Source organism: Macadamia integrifolia, unplaced genomic scaffold (assembly GCF_013358625.1).
Source record: "Macadamia integrifolia cultivar HAES 741 unplaced genomic scaffold, SCU_Mint_v3 scaffold445, whole genome shotgun sequence".
In the NCBI taxonomy this organism is placed as follows: Eukaryota; Viridiplantae; Streptophyta; class Magnoliopsida; order Proteales; family Proteaceae; genus Macadamia; species Macadamia integrifolia.
Genome location: NW_024870450.1, coordinates 326,835 through 346,507, shown reverse-complemented (window position 1 = coordinate 346,507; position 19,673 = coordinate 326,835). Strand labels below are relative to the sequence as shown.

The window sequence follows — 19,673 nt, the reverse complement described above, 5'->3', positions numbered from 1 at the left end:
CTGAATCCAATTTTTCCCATTATTTTAGTATGTGTGATAGTGCAAAAAGATGGCCCGACTCCAAGTTGTTCAAGAATAGTGGCATTGAGTTACTGGACCCTTTTTTCTTTAAATTCCTAATAACTGAAGGACATCATCAACTCCTCTAAACTCATGTAATCTATAATTCTCAGAATTCTTGATTGATTGTTATTTTAGATTTCTGTAAATCACTCGAATGCAGAATTGGATCTCATGTCTACAATCAAATACTGTAATGCAGTAAACGAAACTACGTTATCAAATAATAGGAAATGATCTCACTATCCTCCTATATGTGAAATCTTTTAATTTTGTCACACTTCATTCTTTAACTCCCCTTATGTCACTTGCTCAAAGAATCCTCTCCCATATCATTAATAGGAAAATGTTTCCTATACAACTAAAATATCGTATGACGTGCACGCTCTCACATTTTCTTTTTAATAATAATTTCTGTTTCCCTCGATCACGTGAGCCCCCCATGTGGATGAATAAGGATGATACCTATATTTATTTGCTCATCTTTACCTATATATATATATATATATATATATTTGCTCATCTTCTTTTGTCTGTAATTAACCTAGCCTGATTGAGATAAACCATTAGAGTTAAGGAGATGGAAAAAAGTCAAGTTAAAGGTCATTGAGGCATTAATCAGTTGAGCTCATAACAATCCAATTGGTTAGAGAATTTGGTGATCATGAATTCCTTCAGTCCCATTTCCCCTGTTTGGGACTGTGCTCCAGAATGCACTCTCAAAAGAGTGAATACAAGAAGGATCACATTTAAGATCCACATAAAGATAAGTAAGTAGAAGATAAAAATTTTCTCAAAAGAAAATGGAAACAGAAAAAAAATATATAGTACTTTGTTAATTATAACTTAATAGGACCTTCCCCATTCTAAAGTACTCTAAATTTGAATATTTATTGTTTGTGGTGACCCTCTGTACTAAAGCTTAGTCAAATTATTTTTAAATTAGTCTAGTGTTAGCAAGGGAAGGCTGGTATCTGTTATTTGGATACTTATACCATACCCTGATTCTGAGTTTTTAAATCTTGATTATTAAGGTGTCAACATGACCTTGCCTCTTCACCTTGTGATAATACTGATCTCTCCCTCTATTAACCAGTTGATTATTTTCATTTTTGATTACATAAACTAGGGGATATACCTGCAAGTTAGCCAAACTCACAAAAGAAATGGTACAAAGAATCTAAACTAGGGGATACACCTTCAGAGCAGAGGCCTTGAGGATCATAGTAAGATCTGTCAATTATAAGAAACCCATGAAAATCCACAATTCCAATTGTGGAAATGGCGAAAACCTGCTCTGCTGATACTATTTAAATTCTTCCAACTTAAAAGTTCGAATTGGTAGGTAGAGGGATTCTAAGGTGTATAATGGGGGTTACAGGCTAATAGTAGCCGATGTGAGACTAAACTCTCAACAAAAATCCAACTATGATCTCTGAATTCAAAAGGGACAACCATAGAGTATAGAAACCTCATCTAGCTCAGCTGCTGTTTCAATGTTAGCTTTCAATTCAAACAGGATATGGCAATCAATCATGATTCATTGCCCCAACTGCAGCTTTACCTCAACTTATAAGACTTTTGCCCCAGTTAAATCTCTATGAAAGGATCCAATCAATGGTGTGCCATGATCCTCTAAACATGTGACTACTGGGAATCCCAGAGCCCCTGTTCTCAAATAGTGTGGCAAAAGAAGTGATTGATCATTTTATAGAGAACACTTAGCTGATAATATTTTAATTTTCTGCAAACAATACATAATATTCTCTTGAAAGGATTAAAACAAAGGAAATGCATTATTTGTCGGCAGCTAATGAAAGCATATAGTTTCGGCCAAACTGGAAGTAGCTGATAACCTTCTCTTTATGTGGTAAGTTTTCTTTGATAACAGGAACTTGGATGAAATTCTGAGACCATTCATAGAGTAAAGGGAGACTCTCTGCATCAAGTAGCTTCATTCCTCCAACTTCTTCTAAGGCATTGAGCCAAAAAGGGATCCAACCCACAACTATATCCAGAAACCCAATCTTCTCTCCTCCAAAGAATTTCTTCCCTTCAATCTGCTTCTCAAGAATCTTCAATGTCTCTAGTGCAGACTCTACAGCTTTCTCTTGTTCCTCTACTTGGGCACAACATGCTTGCCATACACCAAGCAAACACTACACCCAAAACAACATATTAGTTTAACAAAAGAATTCATCGAACAAGAAAGTGTGAGTAGCCCGATGTAAAGGTTTATAAGGACTTGGACACCATTTCCTTAACGACTAACTTTTAAGGATGAGCTCTACCCAAGTCCCAACAAGTGGTATCATGGTGAGTTTGTTACCTTTTCATCTACAAATTTAGCCCAGAAACGAGCCATAGCTCTCTGATAAGGATCCACAGGCAGTAAAGGGTACCCTTCCCAGGTATCATCGATGTACTCAAGGATAATGAATGATTCTGCAATTGGTTTCTCATCATGGACAAGGACAAGGACAGGAACCTTCTTATGAACTGGGTTACACTGGAGAAGAAAGGGGCTTTTTTTTGCAAGGTCTTCTTCTATGTACTCATATTGTACACCTTTGAGCTTTAAAGCCCATACAATTCTGCTACAAGGAGGGCTAGTAGAAGTTGCAAGCAACTTCACATGTCCCATTTTAAGAACCCTTTATGGATCTGATCTTTATATTTCTCTCCTCAAGTTATAGGGAGATTTGTTCTCAAGATGAAAGGAAGAAAAGTTTCTTGGAAGTGGAGATTACAGTGACAGGAAGGGACCAATATTATTCAATAATGGCGGTTCATGCACTTTGAACTTGAAGTGCTCTATCTCTATCTCTTTCTTTATCATACCAGGTTATTCGTCCCGAGTAGTCTCTCTCTCACCTCGAACCTTCCCTTTCTTCCACATCCAAGTATGGAAAAAGAGATGGTCCAGTGTTTGACTATCAAAATTCAACTGGACATTTCAAATTGGTGATTAATCATGTCAAAGGAAACTTATGACCATCACGTCTGCTAATCAAAATAATATTTTTTTTCCTGTTCCACTGTTTAATGGGGATTCATGATGCCCAAAGAAGTGTCTGTATTATAATATAGTAAGTGGTTAGCAAAACCCTAGGTAAGACCTAAGGTTCTCTTTGCAAATGGGTTGGATGTCAAGAGTCAAGATAGATCTGTTACATAATGAGAAAAGATGTTTGAGGGACGAAATGGTACAGAGGGTGTGTGAATATATGTTCACTATGTCACTATTGTTTATCAACTTGGCCTTCGATCATGACTTGAAACATGGTGGGCATAGGTGGTGGGTCTAAGTGATAAGAGACCCAACTCATTGCACTAGTCCAAGCTTCAGCACAAAACAAGAATACCACATGGTTCTATTGCATCGATGAGAGACTCTTCATATTTTATATCACTTTAGGTAAGATTGTTTTAGATTAAAATTTGACTAATGAGATGAACGTGAGGACATAACAAAAGAAATCCTGACTTTATGGTAAGGACAGTTCATGATATATTGTGATGTTCGGTTTTTCTCGTCAAGCGACTTTCCAACTTGCTCGTAGGGCTAACATGACTGAAATAGATTTTCATGAAACAAGACCACCCATCTGTGAACCACCTAGTTATGTGGCTTATAGATTTTTGTAGTACGCATTTCTCATATAGTTCATTAACCTTGTTCTAATTCTAATGATTTCAATCTAATTCTCTATCATTCTTACCAGGATTACTAATCTTCTTTAGGCAATGAACATCTCTCTTCACTACCATTCAACAAGAGGGTGCAAGTGGGCAACAGCAAAGTCTACCAACTCATTCCTCCCCTTAATATAAATGGCTTCTCAAGGCGGATAGATAGTCTAGGCCTTCAGATCTTAATCCACAATTTACAATGGTGTACAATGGTGGTTCATCGCATTCACCTCTTGGAGAAGGCATGCTGTTCCAGCCTTCGAGTGACGCTGACCATCCAGATTAAATCTTTTCAATCTTTTCTTGTTTGGAGGCTATAGTTTACTGTGATGAGTTGTTGCATGCTTGTAAACCTGAAGATTTTTTTCCCCAATTAACAGCAACATTATTAACTTCAATGCTTCTCTGTTGTTTTGGCCATGCTAGGACTTCCAATTAGTTGCTTATTGAGTCTTCTTGTCAAACCACAACAGTGCACTTATATTTCTCCTCAAGAATTAAACAAAGATAAAGTGGGAAAAAAAAAACAAAAATACAACAAAGGCTGAGAAGTTCTTTCCATTGCTTGAGAAAAATGGAAGAAAGGAATGTGAATAATTTCATTATACACTACTTGGAATCCATATTCTGAGAGTCAAAGCTCTGATAATCTCTACAATGCCGGGGGATGAAATTCAAATGTCCCCTGAACTCTAAAACAAACATAATCGAAGGAAAAAAAAATAAGGTATTAAAGGTGCTGAGAACCAGAAGATCAGAACCATTGATAGGAAGCACAACCAACGTGACAGAGCTTAAAGAAGATGAGGCTGTCTCTGGTGGTTGGAAATGTCTCCAGTAATGGGAATGTCGAATCCAGAATAGTACCCAATTCCATATTTGAAGATGATGAAGGTCGGGAGGGTGATGAAGCCATGATTGGACATATTCGGCCTCAACCATCATCTGAGTTCTGCTGCAGAAGAAGATTAGGAAGGTACAAAAATGATGATTGGGCCTCCTTGGCCGCCTGCTGGTTATGATGATGATGCTGGAACGAAGATCAGAACTAGATCCCACTCGATGAATGTAGAAGAAGCCTAATCCTAATAGAGAAAAAAGAACTGGATTAAAGAAGAGTCTTGAAAACTTGTTAAAATGTATAGCAATCCAACCTTTTGAAATCAGATGATTGTTGCCACCTAAACCTCAATGAATCAAGGTAATAAATGAAATGAATTGTTGATGAACTCAACATTTAAGCACCTAAAATTTACTAGCCAAACTATGAATTATGAACTTAAAATCTATAGCTCAAATGGAATCAACTATGAATGCGACAAATATGGGCAGTCTACAAGTGGTTTCCCATCAAAGAAATTGATCAAGCCCATATGGTAGATTGAAAGTACAACACAAAAACTCAACTATGTTTCATAAAGATCTATGAAGGTTTATCAGACCTTGAATTCTGACGGAGGCCCTTTATAAATGATTTTGGCTTGTGCCGAGGCTCCTTGAAGCCACAACATATCTTTACTGTCAAGGGCTGGTGAATTGTCAAGTATCAGCTTAATGAATTCCAATTCATATTTCATATATAGTTTCTAACAATCTCACCTTAATGACCGAAATTGGTTTAAGCTATAAACTTAAAGGGCCTTGAGCTTTGAAGGGAAGTCTCCAGAGAAATTGTGACAGAGGCCACAGAGTCTGTAGAACAAAACAACAGAAATCAATTACACCCAAAAACAAGATTATGCGAATCTAAACATTTAGAAAGATAATAGAATGCAAAAAAGAGTAAATCACCGTATCTCACATTGATCTGGACTTGCTGTAAATTAGGGCTGCTTCTTATAAGACATCCACTGAGATCTCATTGATAATTATTGCAAAGTCAGTAAATCTCAGTTTCAGGGTCTCCATTCTCCAAATTGTTGAATGCAGTAACAAGTCTCTGACATTTGGCTGGTAGCCAAAAACTGGAAGGAGCCCAAATGGATCACTTGTAGAAAATGTTCTAAAACGAACAGATGCAGCAAATAAGCAGCAAGAAGATCAATGAGTCATGATTTACCCTTATCAAATAACCTCTAAACTCCAGCTTCTTAAGAACAGAGTCAGCCAAGAACATGGATCATTGGATTGCATGCTTTCCATGCCTGAATAGTTCACCCTCGCACAGAGAAATCAGAGAAATTTGGACACTGGTCAAAGGAGATTGTCCTCAAAGCTAATATCCTCCTGTTCACACTTGAGTTGCGAAAATCTCAAGCATTTGAGACTTTAGCACTACCATATGCAGGAGATTAAAACCATCAGAGTGGATGAAGGAAAGCCTTTGAATCATAGATTCTCAGAATCCAAATGTCCAAAACCTTAAAACACAGAGCAGGCTCTGATCTGATTTATCAATAAAAGAAGAAAGAATCATAAAAGAAAAAAAAAAAAGGGTAATTTCCATTAAAGACGTGCTTGGACCTTGGCGGTGATGACTGAGGTTGCAGTCGTTTCCTTTTGTTAAGTTTGTCTCGAATTCTTGACCCGTTTTGAAGATTGACCCGATCTGGCATATTTTGGTGGCGACCCCAATGAAAAATTTTATGAGATCTGTGATGGAAGCAGAGGGCTTGGGCCCAAGCCCGAAGCCTATCATTGATCTCGTATGGGGGTGTGGGGGCGTATATGGTTCGACCGGATCGACCGCGACCTGATGGATCGACCCACGATTTTGGAGTATATATAATGTACTGTTGCTTGTTGAGAAAGTCATTGTATTCTAGGGTTTTCACGCAGCTATGGTTTCAGGGCGAGTTTTTCCTCGCCGCTGCTGGAGTGTAATCCCTCTTCTGCATAGTGAATCATCTTCTTCTTCGCCCGAGGACGTAGCACACCATCCTGGTGTGTGAACCTCATTAAATCTTTGTCGTACGAATCTATTATCTCTTTATTATTCGTATTTCTTGGTGTTTGTTCTAACACCTTCCAACATTAGCTCAAGCATTATTGCAATTTCCTCAAACCGCAGCCGTATGAGTTTATATTATTGAGCAATTATTTGACTGGTCTCTTCAGAGAAAGAAAAAAAAAGAAGAAGGGAACAGGAAATTGTTCAGTTGGACAGCCTTTCAAAAGCTAATAGATAACAAACAAATATCTGAATAGTTAATCAAAATTCTATTCATTTCTTCCCAGCATCCTCCTAAAAGGCTACAAGTAGTTGATAGCCATTAGTGAAAACAAGCCAGGAGAATACCTTTGGAGAAGTTGAAGGTAAATGTGGGTGATAAGCTTCAATATAATTCATGTGGAAAATGAGCCTTCTTGAAAATTCTGTACCAGTCTTATATCCCAATCCTCTAAATTATGCATCCGACCCAACTGGAAGACTTTCAATTTTGGAAATATTGTGTCAAACCCACCGTCACTTGTTGTAGCACCATGATCGATTCCAAAAAACTCAACACCCATGAATTTGAGTTTATCAATTCCACCTATTACAAGGGTTTCAAGGGATGGTAGTTTCCCCATAATCGGAGGCAATTGCTTACATTTGAGTTCAGGAAAAACCAGATTGGAGGAAATCGTGAAGTTTTCATGACTACACATTCAATTTGGGAACACAGCACCAGGGTAGTCCCTGATTATTAGTTTCTCAAGGTTTTGATGTGGTTGGAGACTTTCCAACACATCTTCCATCCTCCTCGACAACATGTCTCCTCCATCAACTACTTCTTCTCCTCCTTCTCCTTCTCGTCCTTCTGTTTTAGCTTCACCATCAACTATTTCTTCTTCTTCTTCTTCTCCTTCTCCGTCAATTACATCCTCATCAACTCGTGAAGCACCCGTATATTGATTGAAATAGAAATACTGAGCACGAAGGTGTTGCTTATTCTTCAAACATGCCATCTTAGCCTCATTTCCATTTTTCACTAAAGCATTCATTTTCTACAAGGGATTTGGCAAAGTCATGGACGAGGTCATGCATTTGGAAATATTCTATTGTACCTCATGAGTTTGTGACATCTTTCTGAAAAAATGAACGCATGACCAAATGGTTGAAGTATTCTTCACCCACTGCAATCAAATCCTCACATTTGGCTGCCAAATGATCACCAAGAAAGCCTTGTGCCATCCAGTGTCTGATTATGGCATATTTGCTAATCAAATAAGCTCTTGGGAAGAGAGAACAATATGCAAAGCATTGCTTCAAATGAGAGGGCAAATCATTATAGCTTAGTAACAGAGCCGGCAAGACTGGTTCATCAAGGGTTGATACAACCTTCCATATATCATTTTGCAATATATATTGCCACTCCTGTTTTGACTCTTTGAAACGCAACAAACTTCCAAGAGTCTTTGCTGAAAGAGGTAATCCATTACACTTTTTTGATATTTCCATGCCAATTTCTTTTAATTTCTCACTCTCTTTTTCTTGCCTTCCATCGAAGGAATAATGTCTCAACAACGACCAACAATTTTCATCAGACAATACTCCTAATCTGTGGGCATATTTTGTGCTGCCCATCATGATAGCAACCTTCTCATTTCGTGTCGTGACCATAATTCTGCTTCTTTGAGAACCGCATTCGAGAGAAAACCACAACGGTTCCCACAAACTACGATCTTCATTTCACACATCATCTAAGATGAGTAGGAAATGAACTCCTTGGATAGAACTAGTCAATTGACGATGCACAACCTCCCATGCAATATGATGACCACCACCTTGGGAGACAAAATTATTCCCACAACCACCAATTTCATCAATAATAAGCATGGCGACCTTTTGTTTATCAAAAGGTTTAGACACGTGTACCCATATTCTCTTATCGAAATGGTTCTTCACCCTCTCATCATTGAAGGTGAGTTGGGCAAGTGTTGTTTTGCCCAAACCGGGCATGCCCACAATGGAGATTATCATGGGGGGCATATGATCAGAAACCATTTGATCTTGTTGAGTACTACTGCCCTCACTTATCAACTTGCTTATTAGTAATCCATTCTAATTTCACAACAATGGATCTCAGGAACCCCAAGTACTCGGCAAGCTTTATTTAAGGGTGTCAATTGGTTTGGTTCTTAATTTTAATTTGATTCAAGAGTCACTATGTATCACAGATATAAATCTTGAGAATCAGATCAATATTGATCTCCATCGATACCAATATGATATCAATCCATAACGACATGGATCGATAAATTTTACCCTTGATCCGATGTTGATACCCGATCTAAGATAGGTCAACTATTATTATTTTTTTTTTGGGAGGGGGTTAGGTTTGTTTATTCGGTTCATGACACACTATGTACAAACTGAAATTAAATAATTTTTAGAAACTCAAATTAAAACTGAACCAAATCGACTTCAGTTTTATTCAGTTCCTATTATGTTTCATTTCGATTCATATACGATATTATTGATTATTTGGTTCAAATTCAGCTTAAGCATAACAACTTCAAAAAGACAGTCTCACAATATTACGTAATTCAACCAAGAAACTCATATAGGTAATTTCATGCAACTCAACAAAAACGCTTTAGTAGAGTTCAGTGGATGAAAATGGGTGGAAGATCACATTAGTTTAAGGGTAAAAATAAGCCCATTGGCCAGTGGCCATTGGAATGAAGTGAACCACCCACGTGTAGCAATAGCCCATTGCAGGTCCAGTACTGGTTCCCCATGAATTATTTTTAGCACAACTTGTGCTAAGCCAGCCCAGCAAAATAATGAAATATAGCAAAGTAGGAAATGTGGCTCTGGAGTCTGGACTACTTTGGTGTCAATTCAGCATTTAAGTCCCATGATGTACATTATTTAGGTTATCTTAATATAATTCCATAAGAAAAAGACAAAAGAAAAATTATGAAAATTAAAACTGCAAAGTCGATCAAGGACAATTCCAATCCGAGATCTGACTCACCTTCCCTTTCTTTCATGTATCATGAGGACCTCTTTCTTCTTGAAAAACTAGATTTTTTTTTTTTTTTTTGTTAATCAAGGTGTTCTAATCAGCTTACGCACACCTCGGCCAATCATTGGAGAGATAAGCTCAGCAACCCACCAATTATTAATCTATTATTTCCTACTTCTTTTCTTAATCTAAAACTTATCTATTTTAGTAACCCTAAATTAATAATCCATTCTAATCTCACAACAATGGAACTCAGGAGCCCCAAGTACTCACAAGCTTTTATCTAAGGGTGTTAATTGGTTTTTTCTTTTTTTTTCAAGATTTACTATGTATCACATATTTAAATTTTGGGAATCGGATTGATATTGGTCTTCATCGATACTAATATGATATCAATCGATGATGATATGGATCAATCAATTTTACTCTTGACCCAATATTGATACCAAATCTAAGATAAGCCAGCTATTATTCTTTTTTTTTTTTTTTTGGTTGGTTGGTTGGGGGTGGTGTGGAGAGGTGGGAGGGGGGGGGGGGGGGGGAGGGGTAGGTTTGTTTTTTCGGCTTATGACACACTATGTATAAATTGAAATTAAATAATTTTTAGGAACTCAAATTAAAACTAGACCGAATCAACTTCGGTTTTATTCAATTTCTATTCCGTTTCATTTGATTCATACACGATATTATTGATTATTTGGTTCAAATTCAGTTTAAGCATAATAATCTTATAAAGATACAGTCCCACAATATTACATAACTCAACAAAGAAACCTATATAGGTAATTTCATGCAACTGAACAAAGAAACATAATAATAAAACGTAGCATTATTTAAATTTGGTTCAGGTTCAATTTATATGAAATTTACTTCATTCGATTTTGTCAAACCGAAGATTTTTAATCCTACAGAAAATAACCCATTAATTATGACAATACAAATAGAAATATCCCCTTGCAGGCCCACCATGAATTGTTTTTAGCAAAACTTTTAGGTATATCTGGATTGTGGTGTCAAGTGTGAATCAAAACTTTTTCTTTTTTTCCCACTTTGTAATAATCACAAAAGTCTTCTAGAAAATAAAAAATAAATAATAGCACCAAAGTCTATACATCGGTATAATTGTGATATGGCAGTCACTTGTTTGCATTGGCGTTTATTGTGATCAGGTTAAGAAAAACAACCCTACAAATTAAACGACTAATTTTCCCGGGTAGATCAGAATGGTATCAATCTTGATTGATCTTTAAATTCTGATATTTTCAATCTCATTCCACATGTATGGTCCAAGGATGAAATTATCATAAATATTGATTTAAAAAAAAATAAAAAAAATAAAGGGGTAGATCTAACCATTAAGGTCCCGTGATTGTTCTTGAGTTTTAGAATCTTGCATGAAGTACCATTGAACTACTTTAGGGAGGGATATTTTCGATATTGTACAATAGAAGGTATGAATTTATGATAACATAAGAATTTAATCACAGCGACATATTACCATATGAAGGAATTTTCTCTCTCCATAGATGAAGGAAAGCTTAATCCCAAATTAAAAGTTCAAATTTTAAAAACTATAAATTCCAAATTAAGTGTTGAAAGTTCGTTGGAATTTCATATTTTGAAATTAGTGTTGAAATTTTATTGGAACTTTAGATTTGGTTGTCAATCAGAAGTAAATCTTTCAACCCTTCAAACAACAGCTACGTCTAAACCATCTCTTCCCCTCGAGTAAGGGGGAAAAAAAAGACGGTCTTGCTTCCTGTGAAATACGAAAACCCACCTCTATCGATGCCTCTGATCATGTTCTCATTGGTTCTGTGCTGGTGTAGAGGCCATGCAACGTGGCAACGATCCCCGGTCCATTTTCAAAACTCTGAACATGTGTTAAAAGTTTGTCAAGTTCAAATTTAGAAACAAGTTTTGAAATTTCGTTGGAACTTTATATTTGTCCCAATCAAGGTCAATTAGAGCCGGGTTGGGTTGGCATGAGCCCGATAGGGTTGGGCCTAGGCATAAGTCTGATAGCGTTGGGTTGGACAAGAGTTGAGTTTTGGGGACCTTGGGTTAAGCTAGGGTTTTAAGAAACCTGGTCCAACTCGGCTCTGTTTCACCACTAATACAACCGATACAATCCTAATATGTTCAAGTTATATTTGACCCACTCCAAAATCCAAACTCCAAACTCATCCCTCCCAAGCCCGACGTGGGACCAGCCCTGGTATTGGCCCTATGGCCCCATCACATTGTAAGAATAACAAATATTCTTGCTTGCTTAAGTAAAGAAAGAACAAATTTGGATGTTCATCATAAGTAAATTGGAACCTATAAATATGCCGAAAAAGTAAATAACTGAAAGTGATCAAGAATATTAAAGCACTCAGGATATTATAAGAGAAATCCGCCAAGAAGGATGTTATTAGACATTGTGAATGATCTGTTGGCTACTGAGAATTGATCGACTGGTGTTGTCCTTGAAATTGATAAATTTTCACCATTGGAGCTTTAGTATGAAATCCAGAGACAAAACCCATGCACAGTAAGTCATATGGCCGAGAAAATCCCATACCATGTGAACTCAAACTATTGTCTCTGCCATGGTATTTGATTAAATTAGATTCTTAAGTTGAAGATGTGGTTAATCCAAACTATGTCTATCTATCTAAATATCAGAATTGCCACATTATCATTCCACATCGCACAATTAGGATGAGTCTTTTTGACACATTTATCAAAAGTAGGCAGTGTTTGCTCGCAACTCCAAACACTAGTACACCAAAGAAAGGGAAGGGAAATGTTTCAGTTGGTTGGACCATATCACCAACTGAATCATCAAAGCTATAGCCAACTACATGGACTATATCACACTATCCCACCATTTACTGTTTCATCCACAATTTCTGTTACATGATAAAATAAAGTCCAAACATCAACTGCACAAAACCAGACAAAACAAAGAAGCTGTACTACCCCCTCCCACCTTCGGCATTGCCATCAGCAGGAGGGACTAGAAAGCAGCAGACAAACTGTCAACTACCAAACCGAAACCTTAGAAGGCCTTGAGCATCAACAATAAGCTCATCAGAAATTGAACCCCGGAACTCGATCCTGGAAGAAGAAATCTCCAATTTAGCTGCCGATTTCTCTAAGAAGTCTGCGATCTTGGAAATGCACATAAATCCTTCAGAACCTTCACTATGCTTGTGATTACTTGCTCTTCCAAGCTTTCGATTGAAGTCCTCTCTAATCACCAAGTCAAGTGCAGCATTGTGTTCCACATCCGTTGGCACTGGCATCCTTTATGCAGGGACATTCCTATAGACCTCCTCAAGCTCTCTGTTATATGATTCAGACAAGAATCACATAGGACTCGTATAAATAGCAAAATCTTATGATCAGTGACATGAAATACCTTTGGTATTAAGCATCTTCTGGAACATTGCTAGCCATTACCCTTCTTTTCTGCTAAGCATATCCTCCTAGAAGCCAAATGTAGTGGATGGTTAGATACAGATTAATTAAAAGTATATAAAAGTTGAATGTTGTGTCAACATGCAAAGAAAATACCTTAAGAGAAGTTGAGGGTACATGTGGGTCGATCAGTCCTAATATAATTGATGTGGTAAAAGAGCCGTTCTGGAAAATCGTCCTTGATCCACCATCAGACCAACCAACATCAGCACAGAGAAGGCCATATATGTGGCCATTGACATTGATGCTCTGCAATTATCAAAAGGAAAAAGGATTGATGCTCTACAACATAGCTAAGCGAGGATCTCTCTCTAGCTCAGGGTACAAGAATGGAGAAATAAATACTCCACGAGCAGCATCCACCACATACATAGAATTTTGACATCCTCAAACTCCAAGATTATTGCTTACAACATAAATAGTTTCCTCATCTACCATTTCCTCTGCTTCAACTGTATTTAAAGAGACTAACACAATCTTTTCAACATTGAATTCCTTGTTTGAGTCTTCTTGTCAAACCTCAAACAGTGGGCCTATATTTCTGTTCAAGAATTAAACAAAGATGAGGTGCAGGAAAAAAAATCAAAACCAAAACACCAAATTCAAAAAGGCTAAGAAGAATTGCTTAAAGAATTAACTACCATACTGTGCTCTTCATTTGCCGAAGGAAGAACCCTTGCGGAGATTGCAGTCATGGGTCTTACATATTGCCTTGATGTCATGGAATGCTCATGTCATGTACCTTTGTAGTTCATTATTCACCTTTCTCTTCCTCCGACAGGAAACCTTGAATTTTCTGCAAAAACAACAAAAAAGACATGATAGGCTCCTCTAGTGTGATAAGGTGTAAGGGTTAAAAAAATGAAAGAGCCAATGAACTCTCTAATGTAATATACAGACTGTGAAATCAGAAAATCTGGAAAGAGGAACCAGGCAACTCAAGAATTCAAAATAAGAGAAATAACTGATGAAAGAGCCAATGAACTCTCTAATGTAATATACAGACTGTGAAATCAGAAAATCTGGAAAGAGGAACCAGGCAACTCAAGAATTCAAAATAAGAGAAAGAACTGATATTTTACAGAAGGCTGACCTGATCAACCTGAACTCCCTAACTAGGTGGTGACCAAGGAGGTCAGGTTCGTTTTCCGTCCTCAATTTGGCATAGAACATTCTCTGGTATCTTGAACCTCAAATACCTAACTCACCCCAAGAAATCAATTATAAATAAAATCCAAAACAAATAAATATATAAAATGAAGAAAGAACCCAAAAATATATATATCAATAAATCAATGGACTTGGAAAGAGAGGTACAGACATAACAAGAAGGAAAATTACCCAGATCATTGGACTGGATGCTCTTCCATTCCTGAGGAGTTCACCATGGAACAGAAGAAACAGAGAAATTTTGACAATGGTCAAAAGGGATTGTCCTCAAAGCTAATTTCTTCATGTTCAACTGAGTTCTGAAAATCTAAAGTATTTGAGATTTAGCGCCACGATAGGCAGAAGAATAAAACCATCAAAGAGGATGGAGGAAAGCCTTTGAATCATAAATTCTTAGAATCAAAACAGCCAAAACCTTAAAATGCTGAGCAATCTGATTTATCAATAAAAGAAGAAAGAATCAGCCTTTTCAAAAGCTAATAGCTAACAAACAAATATCTGAATAGTTAATCAAAATTCTATTCATTTCTTCCCAGCATCCTCCTAAAAGGCTACAAGTAGTTGATAGCCATTAGTGTGAACAAGCCAGGAAAATACCTTTGGAGAAGTTGAAGGTAAATGTGGGTGATGAGCTCCAATATAATTCATATGGAAAATGAACTCTTTCTTCTGCCAAATCATCCTTTGGTGATTACTGCAACTTAGATGGTGTGCTCCTCAGCCTTGTCTACCATCTCCACTGCTTTCACAAAGTCTATGTAATGCAATAACAGTCCTGATTGAAGGAATCTATCATACATTTACATCAAATCAGATTCTTCAGAAACAGGAAACATGCCACTCGTGAATTCAAAATAAATGAGAAAACTGATACAATACGCTGACCTGATCAACCCGAACTCCCTAACTAGGTGCTGATGAAGGAGGTCGGGTTTGTTTCTGTCCAACTTTAGGCATTCAACATTCGAGTTCTCTGGTATCTATCTATCTTCAACCTCAAATACCTAACAAACCAAAATCAATCGATCCTAGACATAATCCAAAATAAATAAATAAATAAAACGAAGGAATAAAATAGAACCAAACAACAAATCAAGCAATTAACAAACATACTGTTTGAATTACCTTTCAAGTATGTGATGCGTTTGTTGTCCGCTTCTTCTTCCTCCATTAACATTAATGCCTCTTGTTGTGGAAGTTTCTCCTCATTTGATCTTCTTGCCATCGATGAAGATGTTTGGGATGTGAGATATTTTGCCCCAATCTTCTCCTTTCTCCTTCTGGCAACGTCGTCTCAAGGCGGGACACCTCATGATCCTCAACTCTTGTAATGCGGTGAGATGCTGCAACTCCCCCTCAGGTATTGACTTGATCTTAGAACAGGTTCGGATATCCAGAATCTGAAGCGAACTGAGTTGCCCTAATCCTACAGGTAAGGACGAGAATGGTGATTGTCTCACCCGCAACAACTTGAGGTTAGGGAGAAACATGTGGTTGTTTGGTACTAGTGACTTTGAAAATGAACCTGCGTCCTTTTTTAAGATCAACTCCTCAACGTGCAGAAAAGGAAGATGGGAGGATGGAGATGATGGCATCCAACTCAACTTTGGACAGTACCATATGAACAATTTCCTCAGGGATGTAGCCTGAGTAAGGTGCTGTGGAAATGTCCTTAACTTGGGCAAACCCAAAAGTAAGAGATCTTGTAGACACGGCATAAAGATGAACTCTTTCCCTTCTTGAAAATTCTGTACTAGTCTTAAATCCCAATCCTCCAAATTACGCATTGAAGCCAACTCAAAGACTTTCAATTTTGGGAATATTTTGCCAAACCCACCATCACTTGTTGTTGCAAAATCAATTCCAAAAAACTCAACACCCATGAATTTGACTTTATCCATTCCACCTATTACAAGGGTTTCAAGGGATGGTAGTTTCCCCAAAGTCGGAGGCAATTGCTTACACTTCCTGCACCAACGTAGTTCCAAGAAAACCAGATTGGAGGAAATCGTAAAGTTTTCATGACTACACATCCAATTTGGGAACAGAACACCAGGGTAGTCCTTGATTATTAGTTTCTCAAGGTTTTGATGTGGTTGGAGACTTTCCAGCACATCCTCCATCCTCCTCCTCAACAACATGTCTTCTCCATCAACTACTTCTTCTTCTCCTTCTGTTTTCCCTTCCTCTTCTTCATCAACGACATTCTCACCAACACGTGAAACACCAGCTTCTTCTTCTTCTTCTTCTCGTCCTTCTGTTTTAGCTTCAGCATCAACTATTTCTTCTTCTTCATCTTCTTCTTTTTCTCCTAATTCTCCTTCTCTTTCTCCTTCAGTAGCATTTTCATCAACTTGTGAAACACCAGTATATTGATTGAAATAGAAATACAGAGCACGAAGGTGTTGCTTATTCTTCAAGCAAGCCATCTTAGCCTCATTTCCATTTTCCACTCTCCCCAAACCTATTAGTCTTAGTGAACCTTTGAGGAAGTTGAGATTTTTCAGTTCTCCAATCTTACATCCTCCTCTCTCCACCCCACAAATAACGAAGTGTGGCAAACGATGCAGTTTGCTCAATCTCCCAATTCCTTCTGGCAAGTAGCTTAGTTGGCGACATTCAATCAGATCAAGCTCTATCAAATTGACTAATCCTCCAATCCCTTCAGGTAGTTTACAAAGATTCTTACATCCATAAAGGTGTAATATTTTCAAATTGTACAATTTGGTCACTGCCTTAGGTAATTCTTTAAACCTTGCCATGGACAAGTTAAGGTACCTTAGATGTATCAACTTCTCTACCTCATTTGGAAGCTCTTCAAGGTAAGTACTATGCAAATCTAAAATCCTCAGACACGTCAAGTGTCCAAATAAGTCAGAAGAAAGTCTAGGAATCTGTGCTTTATAAATTTTAAGAGTTCGCAGATTCTTTGCCTTGTGAATGAAAGAAGGAATCGTGTTTATCTCTTCTATTACTAGAGATAAATGACGGGTTCTACCAAAGTCAAATTCTTGCGCATTGGTATCTTTAATCGTCAAAGTAAAGCATTCATTTTCTGCAAGGGATTTGGCAAAGTCATGGACGAGGTCATGCATTTGGAAATATTCTGTGACATCTTTCTGAAAAAATGAACTCATGACCAAATGGTTGAAGTATTCTTCACCCACTGCAATCCAATCGTCAAATTTGGCTGCCAAATGATCACCAAGAAAGCCTTGTGCCATCCATTGCTTGATTATGGCATATTTGTCCATATGATAACCTCTCGGGAGGTAAGAACAATACGCAAAGCATTGCTTCAAATGAGAGGGAAAATCATTATAGCTTAGTAATAGAGCTGGCAAGACTGGTTTATCAAGGGTTGATACAACCTTCCATATATCATTTTGCAATACATATTGCCACTCCTGTTTTGACTCTTTGAAACGCAATAAACTTCCTAGAGTCTTTGCCGAAAGAGGCAATCCGTTACACTTGTGTGCAAGTTCTATACCAATTTCTTTTAATTTCTCACACTCTTTTTCTTGCCTTCCATCAAAAGCATAATGTCTCAACAATGACCAACAGTTTTCATCAGACAATAATCCTAAACTGTGGACATATGTTGTGCCCATCATGATGGTAACCCTCTCGTTTCGTGTCGTAACAATAATTCTACTTCCTTGAGAACTGCATCTGAGGGAAAGCAACAATGGATCCCACAAACTACGATCCTCAGTCCACACATCATCTAAGATGAGTAGGAATTGATTTCCTTGGATAGAAGTAGTCAATTGACGATGCACAACTTCCCATGCTATATTATGACCCCCACCTTGGGACACAATATTGTTCTCACCACCACCACCACCACCACCACCACCACCCATTTCTTCGATAATACGCATGGCAACCTTCTCTTTATCAAAAGGTTTAGACACGTGTACCCATATTCTCTTATCAAAATGGTTCTTCACCTTCTCATCATTGAAGGTGAGTTGGGCAAGTGTTGTTTTGCCCAAACCAGCCATGCCCACAATGGAGATTATCATGGGATGGACATGATCAGAAACCATTTCATCTTGCGGACTACTGCCCTCACTTATCAACTTGCTTATTATGATATCTTTATCCATGTCACGACCAAACACCTCTGTGACATCAACGAGGGAGCTAGTTTCTAATCTCCTCCTCCTTGACTCATCATCTATAATTAATTCATTTCTAGTAGTAGTAGTTTGAATAAAACTAAACTTATCTTTCTCACTTGCTATCTCATCTAGTCTTCCTTTTATCTCCTTTATCTTATGACCAATGTCATGGCGCAAACCAATTTGCTTGAAACGAAAGCAAGGAGAAACAAACAAGTTGGCAGGGCATACCTTCTTATCATGATCATCAACTCCCTCTACAATTGATGATTTGAGAATTTCAGTGCCCCAATCATCTAACACATCATCAATGTCATAGGCTACATCTTTCAGTTCCTGTAACCAAAGCTGCACTGAATTTTCCATGAATTGCCTTTCTTCAGCATCCTTGAGCAGAGCCTGGATTTTCATAAGAGTAGCAGAGAGCTTCTTGATGTCCTTCTTCACTCCCACGACCACTCGTACCTCTTGTTGGATCTCAACTTGGATGATCTCACCCAATTGTTGGATGACAAGGAAAACAAGAGCATTGACAGTTATCATTGTTGGTAATCTATCAAGAATTGAGAGACCAGAGGAAATTGGATTCGTAAGAGATGTGTTCTTTACTGGGATCTGATGTTTGAGGAGCCATATTTATCCTTGAAGAACAACACTTCTTTACTGGGATGAAAATGGGTGGAAGGTCACATTAGTTTTAAAGGGCAAATAAAGCCCATTGGTCAGTGAACTGCCCGAACCACCGACATCGTCCAGTACCGGTCCACCTGAATTTGGACATTCATCCTCTGCCGCGGGTGCAACCGTGCGGCGAGGATTCGACGGCCGAGACAACATTGGCACACGACCCAATGCCATTCTGACTGTCAGATCCTCACCGCAAGGCCACACCTGCGGCAGAGGATTTTTTTCAAATTTTCTTTTAACGCAACATGTGCTAGCCAGCCCATCAAAATAATGGGACGATATTGAAAAAAAAAACAAAGAAGAAAAGTAAGAAATGTGCAATATTTAGGTTATCTTAATATAATTCCACAAGAAAAAAAGAAAAAAAAAATCATTCTAATTTCACAACTATGGATCTCAGGAACCCAAGTATTCGCCAGCTTTATATAATTTGATTCAGAACTCACTATGTATCATAGTATTTAAATCTTGAGAGTTGAATGATCGATAATACGGCTCGAGCGATAATAGATTAAAAGGACATTTTCACCATTAGACTACCAACTCCATTGACGACAAAAAAATAAAA

At 37.7% G+C, this 19,673-nt stretch overlaps 3 protein-coding genes and 1 long non-coding RNA gene across 7 annotated transcripts; all 4 read right to left on the bottom strand.

The window, feature by feature from the left end:
- Window positions 1–1,771: 1,771 nt before the first annotated feature.
- On the bottom strand, window positions 1,772–2,969 carry LOC122068618 (glutathione transferase GST 23-like). Of its 2 annotated transcripts, XM_042632490.1 has the most exons (3): window positions 2,390–2,969; window positions 1,970–2,219; window positions 1,772–1,921 (listed from the first exon to the last, which is right to left on the bottom strand). In XM_042632490.1, exons 1-3 carry the CDS (start codon window positions 2,702–2,704, stop codon window positions 1,857–1,859), a joined length of 630 nt encoding a protein of 209 aa, XP_042488424.1. In that variant the 5' UTR covers window positions 2,705–2,969; the 3' UTR covers window positions 1,772–1,856. The 2 variants fall into 2 exon arrangements, with proteins under 2 accessions (XP_042488424.1, XP_042488423.1); XM_042632489.1 differs by having other exon boundaries at window positions 1,772–2,219.
- Window positions 2,970–4,330: 1,361 nt separating this feature from the next.
- On the bottom strand, window positions 4,331–6,246 carry LOC122068617. 2 transcript variants are annotated; one of them, XR_006137202.1, is made up of 5 exons: window positions 5,813–6,246; window positions 5,555–5,717; window positions 5,353–5,445; window positions 5,196–5,281; window positions 4,331–4,838 (listed from the first exon to the last, which is right to left on the bottom strand). It is a non-coding gene; the product is annotated as an uncharacterized LOC122068617 (long non-coding RNA). The 2 variants fall into 2 exon arrangements; XR_006137201.1 differs by having other exon boundaries at window positions 5,555–6,246.
- Window positions 6,247–7,744: 1,498 nt separating this feature from the next.
- Window positions 7,745–8,299, bottom strand: LOC122068612 (putative disease resistance protein RGA3). The gene has a single exon (XM_042632485.1). The coding sequence runs from the start codon at window positions 8,297–8,299 to the stop codon at window positions 7,745–7,747; it is 555 nt and encodes a 184-aa protein (XP_042488419.1).
- A 4,007-nt stretch (window positions 8,300–12,306) lies between these two features.
- Window positions 12,307–19,103, bottom strand: LOC122068603 (disease resistance protein RGA2-like). Of its 2 annotated transcripts, none has more exons than XR_006137198.1 (8): window positions 18,650–18,777; window positions 15,174–15,292; window positions 14,886–15,077; window positions 14,460–14,595; window positions 14,212–14,317; window positions 13,215–13,914; window positions 13,060–13,126; window positions 12,307–12,983 (listed from the first exon to the last, which is right to left on the bottom strand). XR_006137198.1 is itself a non-coding variant. In XM_042632476.1 (8 exons), exon 1 carries the CDS (start codon window positions 18,959–18,961, stop codon window positions 15,494–15,496), a length of 3,468 nt encoding a protein of 1,155 aa, XP_042488410.1. In that variant the 5' UTR covers window positions 18,962–19,103; the 3' UTR covers window positions 12,307–12,983; window positions 13,060–13,126; window positions 13,215–13,914; window positions 14,212–14,317; window positions 14,460–14,595; window positions 14,886–15,077; window positions 15,174–15,316; window positions 15,414–15,493. The 2 variants fall into 2 exon arrangements, 1 of the variants encoding a protein (XP_042488410.1); XM_042632476.1 differs by having other exon boundaries at window positions 15,174–15,316; window positions 15,414–19,103.
- Between the last annotated feature and the right edge of the window lie 570 nt (window positions 19,104–19,673).

Coding starts and splice junctions, on each gene's coding strand:
- LOC122068618 (XM_042632489.1), bottom strand. CDS start 2,704: ATGGGACATGTGAAGTTGCTTGCAACTTCTACTAGCCCTCCTTGTAGC. Junction 2,220..2,389: donor CTAAATTTGTAGATGAAAAG/GTAACAAACTCA, acceptor TTTTGGGTGTAG/TGTTTGCTTGGTGTATGGCA.
- LOC122068612 (XM_042632485.1), bottom strand. CDS start 8,299: ATGGTCACGACACGAAATGAGAAGGTTGCTATCATGATGGGCAGCACA.
- LOC122068603 (XM_042632476.1), bottom strand. CDS start 18,961: ATGATAACTGTCAATGCTCTTGTTTTCCTTGTCATCCAACAATTGGGT.